Source organism: Panicum hallii, chromosome 9, assembly GCF_002211085.1.
Source record: "Panicum hallii strain FIL2 chromosome 9, PHallii_v3.1, whole genome shotgun sequence".
Lineage (NCBI taxonomy): Eukaryota > Viridiplantae > Streptophyta > Magnoliopsida > Poales > Poaceae > Panicum > Panicum hallii.
The window spans coordinates 2132479-2139718 of NC_038050.1; the positions used below are offsets into that span (position 1 = coordinate 2132479).

Consider the following 7240-nt stretch of genomic DNA (forward strand, 5'->3'; position numbering starts at 1 on the left):
GTAGCTACAAGCGCGTGTAGAATGAATTTTTCATATATATATATATATATGTATAAAGCTTCAAGGCAACAATTTGGTTTCAACTCATTCATTTTGTTCTTCTATAATAACCAAGCTGCACTAAATACCATCAGTGGCTAATAAGAGAGAGAGAGTGTGTGTGTGTGTGTGTGTGTTATACTAAGCTAATGTCCTGAACACAACCAGCAGTACAAGACACTGCAATGGATGTGCATGTGACATGTGAGAACGAGGAAAGGTTGCCATTGCAAGCCACAGCAACCAGCTAGTGTGGGCAGAAAGCACGTCACAGCAGTGCCTTGTTCAAAGCTGATCGGTTACAACCTCCTTTTGTCCCCACCAAGTGCCATCCTGGCCTTTTGCTTTTGCCTCAGCGAGAGGCAAGACACGACGACGAGTCGACGACCATATGAGAGCCGTAGCATAGCCATAGCTAGCCTGACAAGGAGATCTCCTTCCTCCATCTCCAAAAGCAATAATGCAACAAAGAGGAGCAACACGATGGAATGCAAGGTTACAAGAGGAAACCAGCAAGAAACAAAAGCTCACCACCTTCAATTTCCCCCTTTCCCCAGACACACACACATACGGTGGCAGCATATACAACTCCTACACATCATCCATCTCCTAGCATTAGCATGCAAGGCTCCATGCATGCATGAATGCATTCATGTCTCGTGAGAGCTCACTGCATGCCTCACTGTGTGCCCTGCCGCACCCACAAGCAATCATTGGCTGCTCCTGGCTCCTCCCATCTTCACCATTCAGACATGACATGCACCCTTCAGATCATCCATTCCAAGTTCCAGTGTTCCAGTAACAAGACAAGAGTAGTAAGGCATGAAGCTATATATCTAGAGGCTAGAGCTTGTATGCATTTCGTACAAACATCTTGAATGATGAACAGGACTTTTTGCATGCTTGGATATATAGCTGCACAACCTGATCCAGAATGCAAAAATGGACATGTGCAGATGTTGCTTGAACTTGCTTGTGAATGGAAAAAAAATCTTGTGATCTTATTATTAAGCTTCCAATATTGAAATATATATATTGTGCTTAATATATAACTAGTTGGGTAACAAGTTCTGCAGCTTTGCATTGTGCTGCATGACTCTTGTTATGCATGGGCTGGGTTTGCAATGGCTTATGAACAACATTGATTCTCAAGCTCAAGCAAACCCTTGCAGTACCATCATAGTAGTATACTTTTTCTTCCTAATGGCATCTCAAGAAGAGCCATGCATGCATGATGAGGAGAAGATCTAAGAGAGCTACTAGCAACTCACTATATTAGCACAAGCACACAAAACTAAACATGGAGATGGAGCTAGTACCATGACATGAGCATGCAATTAGCTATTTGATCGAGCTTTGGCCGAATGATCATCAGCCGGCCGGCCGGCCGGCCGCCGGCGTGCTAGACTGCCGCTTGCATGTTCGTGTCCGAGACACGTCGCCTCTTTGGTCGGTCGCCGCCTCCAGCTCCCGGCCTCTCCACCAGAGCCCTCAGGGCCTCCTTGATAAAGTCGCCGCCGCCGTTGCTCTCGATGGAGCCCGCCGAGTCAGTGCGGCCATAGCCGTCATCGTCTCCCGTACCACCGCCGCCGTCGACGTCGCGCGCCAGGACGAGCACGTTGCGGACGCGGCCGCCGAGGGTGGCCATCTCGGCGCGGAGCGTGCGGAGGCGGAGCGCGCGCAGCGTCTCGATGAGCTCCGGCAGGAGGTCGGAGCGGTCGTCGCAGCAGACCGAGGCCTCGAACACGGCGCCGCCGCCCGACGCGAGCACCACGATCTCGTCGTGCTCCGTCGGGAACAGGTGCGCCGGCGCCGCCTCCCCCACGCCGGCCACCCGCTGCTTCAGGTCCCGCACCCTCTCCACCGCCTTCGCCAGCAGCGACGCCTTGTCTATCTGGACACACACAACAAGCAAGGCAACTAAACCCCATCAGCAAAATGAACCTTCTTGCCACAATTAGGCGAGCTAGATCAAAGCACAAACCCTAGATTGGTTTAGCCATGGATCAATGGATATGCATGATCATATGCAAAGTCTGCGTAAGCGAAATTGGAAACATGGTGCTTGGTAAAGAAAGAAGAAGCATTCTCCAATCAAAATCATGAAAAGGAACTGTCAAGCAAAAGAAAGAGCCCTAGCCTAGCCTCGTGTCATAGGAATAGGAAAGGCTCCATTCTACTTTCCCAAACCCAGCTATAATCACACCATTAGGTGCGTCCTGGCTATGGCTGATGGACAGCAGCTTGTAGCTGCTGCAAGCTAGATGCCAATTCGATTTCGCTGAGAAATCATCATGAGATTAGCCTCATGCACGGCCTGTATTTCTTGCAGAAAGATAATCAAGGTAATAAGAGTTTGTTTTTAAGAAAAAGTCTCAGTTGAGCAACAGGCAGATGCAAGAGGAGTGTGTCTGTGCCGTGCCTTGGGGTCGCAGGAGAGGACGTTGCGGAGGCGGTCGAGGTGCGACTTGATCCGCTCGCGCCGGCGCTTCTCGGCCTCGCGGTGGTTGCGCGACGCGGCGAGCGCGCGGTCGTGGGCGGCGGCCGCCGCCGCCGCCGCCGCGGCCTCGTCCTCCTCGGAGTCGGCGGCCCCAGCAGCGCCAGCGCCGGCGGCGTTCGCGGGCCAGATGGAGCCCATGAAGAAGGGCGGCAGCATCGGCAGCACGCCGCCCTCGCCCTGCCGCCCCGCAGCGCCGGCGCCCGCCGCTAGCGCCGACACCTCGGCCGCCGGGAACATGCGTGCTCGATCGATCGCGCGCCCGGGTGCCGCCGCTTCGTCCTTGCGATGCCCTCACGCCTCCTCGAGACTCGAGTCGCAGATCGAAGAGGCGCACGCACTGAGCCGCCCAAGCCAAGCCGCAGCACTGAGCGTGAGCGAGCAGCTGGTAGCTACTGCGCAGCTAGCTAGCGGTAGTGGTGGTGCGAGTTGTTGCGCTGTGTTATTCCTAGGACTTGGACTGGAAGAGAGAGAGAGAGAGAGAGAGAGAGAGAGAGAGAGAGAGAGAGTCAGAGAGAAGCCGAAGCGGATTGATGGGTGAGAGATGGGATGGATGGGTGAGGAGTGAGAGCCGGCCGGGGAGAAGGAATAAATAAACGAGCAAAGGCTCTGAGGAGAGAGAAAGTGAAGCTCGCCGAGCTGAATGCTCCTTCCAGAGAGGAGAGAGGACGCGTAGTGCTCTAGAGAGAGAGAGGGCGAGAGCCAGAGCCTCCTCGTTGCTCATCTCGTTTGTTGGTAGGCGAGTGGTGGCCCGCGTACGTACGTGTTGACCCGTCACGGGGAGAGAGAGAACGAGTCCTGCGAGCTAGGGATGTCGCCGAGATCGCCACTGCGGCGGCAGCGACCTCCCCCCGTCCCCGGCCGTCCATGGCTGCCGTCGGACGGCCGGGATGGTGCCGACCTGGTGCCGGGTCGCCGTCGGAGGAGATACAGTGGTGGTGGCGGTGGTGGACGGATCGGGATTGTTTTTTTGTTGACTCTTGTTGCAGCTTCGGGGAATGTTTTGCTTCCTCCCCCCTGCATGCTTGGGTTGCACTTCACCTAATTTTGGCATAAAGAAGCAAGGCGAAAACAAATAAAAAAAATCTCTGGAACATTTGGAACTGTGCTAACTCTGAATTTACTAGTTTTAGGGCAATGTGAGCGTGAGAGTTGCATCGACAGGGCTGTGGTTGATGAGTGTTCAACTCTTGTTTAGGGCGACACGTGGCGCGGATCCAAGCGAAACCAAATTGGACACTTTTTGGGTAAGGACTAAGGAACTTTTGATGGGTGACAAGCCCATGATGCAAAGAAGGCTCATGCTGATGGTGTTCCTCTTTTGATTTGCCAGAACAAGCCAAACTAGCTGAAAATAAACATATATGCAAAAAAAGGAATCTGCGAAAGAAGATATCTTACCAGGATGCTGAAAAAAGATCTGAATGTCCATAAAATTGGGTAACTAGGTGAACAGGGGGCACAGAATTGGATAGCCAAATTGCTGCATTATTTTATTTGATTATACAGGTATTGGTATTGTCATTTCTCCCTGGAACAGGTGGGGGCAAAAACACAAAATAACAGGAAACAGAAAAGGAAAAGGTAGACAGGACAGATCTCTGACCAAACTACATAGATGTAACAGAGGTAAACTGCAAGGAAAAGTTGTTGCCGTATGGTACTGATTAAGTTACTATCATGCTCTGAGGTGTGGGTAATGATTGTACAAGACATCAGTGCTCTACTTGGTAGCCTGTGCAATTATGTTGCTCAATGAGCTTGCCGCCTCCTTTGCGGCTTCCACCAAAGCGTCCTGCAAAAACACACGCTTATTCCACCACGCCATGATAGATCATCACCCCAATCCTTAGTGGCACTGGCACCCAGTAGTGCATTTCACATGAGCACATGAATATGCATGCATGCTGGCTTATCATTTTCATTGTACTGCCAAGAAATTCAAACAGTTCAACTGGTATATGGACTATCATAAGCATGTTCTAAAAGTTTGTCTCTAGTGAATCCACATGGTTGTGTCACGGAAGGCAAGGTACAGTAATAAAAAAAGAGTAAAAAATAATTTCAGGGTATTTCTGCAGTTAGAAATTCTCATTTTTTGACTTATTTGTAGAGATATATCATTCCAGTCCATACACTAGCTTACACAGTCATACTCAATTCTCTTGCGAATTCAAGATAAAATATATAAACTACCTGTGTAGTAACAAGGCGCAAAACCGCTTTCTTGTTCGATTCTTGGAGTTCACCAGCAATCAAAATCTCATCCAATATAAAGTAGGCCTGCAAATCCAGAAAAAAAAGGTTGAAATGTGTTTCCATTTTAGCAAACTTGGTCAGCAGATATAGATATCTGTAAACATATCAAACTTGCACCTTATGAAAATTGAATATCAGGTCTAGCTCACAGACCTGCAATATGACACGACACGAAGACACCAGCCATAAGGTTATGAGTCTCGGAACTGGGAAAGTAAGCAAGGGATATTGGAGATCTTACATTGCCGAAGTACCGGTCCAATATCTCAACATAGTGATGGATGATTTGAAGAGTTTCCAGTTCATTGTCAGCAGGATCAATGCACATGCAGAAGTAAAGGCTAGCGTATCTGTATTATTTACAGGAACAGATCATACAATCAGTAATCAGTGTTACGATTCACATGAAAAATATTTTCAAGCGCTTCACATTCTACTGGTTACTAACTGTCAGGAATGAAATTTTCATAACAGTCATTCAAAAGGACTCCTCTCACCTCTTGTACACAACTCTGTAACCTTGCCACTCAACAAAATTGCACAGCTTCGGGCCTCTCGTCAGAACAAGCGAACTTATTTCTTTGATTACCTTTTGAATGAAAGCAAATATATGAGTCCTTGTACACCATGGGATGCATACAATGCAAGATAGGTTCCAGCCAAAACAATGATAAACTGCAGTGCAAACCTGCTGACATACTCATGCTCATACCTTGGATCTCTGTTTCTGTGGATATGGAGTGTACCATTTTGTCAACCTCACCTTCCCCTGCCTGCTGATGAGAAGCACAAAATGTATCTGACAATAAGGTAAAAATGTTATGTTGCTTCATGGAATTCTCTACTTCCAGCATGAAAAAGATAAAAAAAAAGGAAATTAAGCTGACAGCCACACTCGAGATCAGGCTCCCGAGCTCATGATGAACGCAATCTCCCAGGTTCAGCTCTCAGCTCTGATCAAGTTTGGAAAACAGTGTGATTTCCTGGACATATGGGGCCAATTCCCCAATCTCCAAATCCCAAGCAGGCACAGCCGCACAGGCCCGGATCAAGCTCCGTCGCCCACCAGGCGGCGTGAGCTCGAGCACGCGGTGGCTCGCTGGCTCCACTCGGATGCGGCGAAGTGCTTGTGCGCCTCCGTCCTTCCGGTCCTCGCTTCAGGTGAGATTTATCACGGACGTGGAGCTTGATGGTGCTACAGATTTAGCAGGAGAATGGTGGTACAAGGCCTCGCCACTCCGACGGGGAGGGCGGCGGCGGTCGGGCGGGAGGAGGAACTGAGCGGGCGAGAGAGCCTGCCGACCAAACCGGGAGATTTTTGCAAATAACCAGGGGTTTATTTGTAAATATTCGGATCACGATTATGAATCGCGATCCAAACCAGAGGTGTATGTGAAAATATTCGGATCGCGATTATCGCGATCCAATAGAGGGGGTTTTATGTAAATATTTGGATCGTGATTATTAATCGCGATCCGACCGATCCAGGGGGTATTTTAAAAATATTCCAGTCCGGCGATATCGCGCCGGCGGCGGCCTCCGCGGCTCCCCGCCGCCGCGCATTGCTCTCGAGCCTCCGTCAGGTACACGCGCTCAGCCTCCATGCGCGCCGGAACGGCTCAAGCCTACCTGGAGATGCTCCCGCAACAGTGCCGGCGCGTCGCGAGCCCGCGGTGCCCAGGGATGGGGAGGCCGGGAGCGACCGCCGGTTGCTGCTGCAGGCTGCCGCAGTCCGAGGTGACGTGAAGAAGAGGTCGTCGACGGTATACATCAAGCCGCCATGTCCGACCTCCCCACCTTGCTGCGCGTGAGATCAAGCGCGCGCGGCGGCCGGCGGAGCTTCAGAAATGGCTTTTTGTCCACTCCTCGTCGCCCCGCGCGTTCTTATTAACTGTCGAACGCGTTCTCGAAAACTGAATCGGCATAGGCTACAGATCTCCGGCCAGATCTCCGGGATGATCAGGAAGCCTTCCATGGAAAATCATTCGAGGTCGTGGATGGATGGAATTGATCCTCAAGAACACAAGCGCAAGGACAAAAAAAACAGGGACGCATTTGGAACAGGATTGAGACGGTGGATTACCATGGTTCGGCGTCGGCTGGACTCTTATCCTTCTCCGAGCAAGATTGAAAGCTGGTGCTGAGGAGTCGTTGACGGTGATCGCCGCCGCCGGAAGATACGATCGCGCCCGGGACGAGAGGAGTTGAGGCCTTCACGAACGGTTTAATTTTCTTCCTTAATCCTCCAACTTCGCAGCATGCCCAGTCTATGCATGTGGGCCCAATGCGTCCGCGGAAACGGGACCACATGGCCACGCCTTTGCCACTAGTGTATCTGATGGCTTCAAAGGGATGGCAACTGGCAATGAGTTCTATTCTTTTTAAAAAAAGAAAAGAAAAATGAAAGAAAGATAGAAACAATGCCTATTTTGTACAAATTTGGTT

At 50.5% G+C, this 7240-nt stretch overlaps 2 protein-coding genes across 3 annotated transcripts; both read right to left on the bottom strand.

The window, feature by feature from the left end:
• Nucleotides 1-1019: 1019 nt before the first annotated feature.
• LOC112876162 (transcription factor bHLH106-like) lies at nucleotides 1020-3137 on the bottom strand. The gene is made up of 2 exons (XM_025940209.1): nucleotides 2462-3137; nucleotides 1020-1933 (listed from the first exon to the last, which is right to left on the bottom strand). Exons 1-2 carry the CDS (start codon nucleotides 2774-2776, stop codon nucleotides 1442-1444), a joined length of 807 nt encoding a protein of 268 aa, XP_025795994.1. The 5' UTR covers nucleotides 2777-3137; the 3' UTR covers nucleotides 1020-1441.
• An 887-nt stretch (nucleotides 3138-4024) lies between these two features.
• Nucleotides 4025-7127, bottom strand: LOC112876647 (AP-1 complex subunit sigma-1-like). Of its 2 annotated transcripts, XM_025940800.1 has the most exons (7): nucleotides 6879-7127; nucleotides 5508-5594; nucleotides 5293-5384; nucleotides 5037-5145; nucleotides 4913-4948; nucleotides 4733-4819; nucleotides 4025-4331 (listed from the first exon to the last, which is right to left on the bottom strand). In XM_025940800.1, the coding sequence occupies exons 1-7, from the start codon at nucleotides 6879-6881 to the stop codon at nucleotides 4260-4262; spliced, it is 486 nt and encodes a 161-aa protein (XP_025796585.1). In that variant the 5' UTR covers nucleotides 6882-7127; the 3' UTR covers nucleotides 4025-4259. The 2 variants fall into 2 exon arrangements, with proteins under 2 accessions (XP_025796585.1, XP_025796586.1); XM_025940801.1 differs by lacking the exon at nucleotides 4913-4948.
• Between the last annotated feature and the right edge of the window lie 113 nt (nucleotides 7128-7240).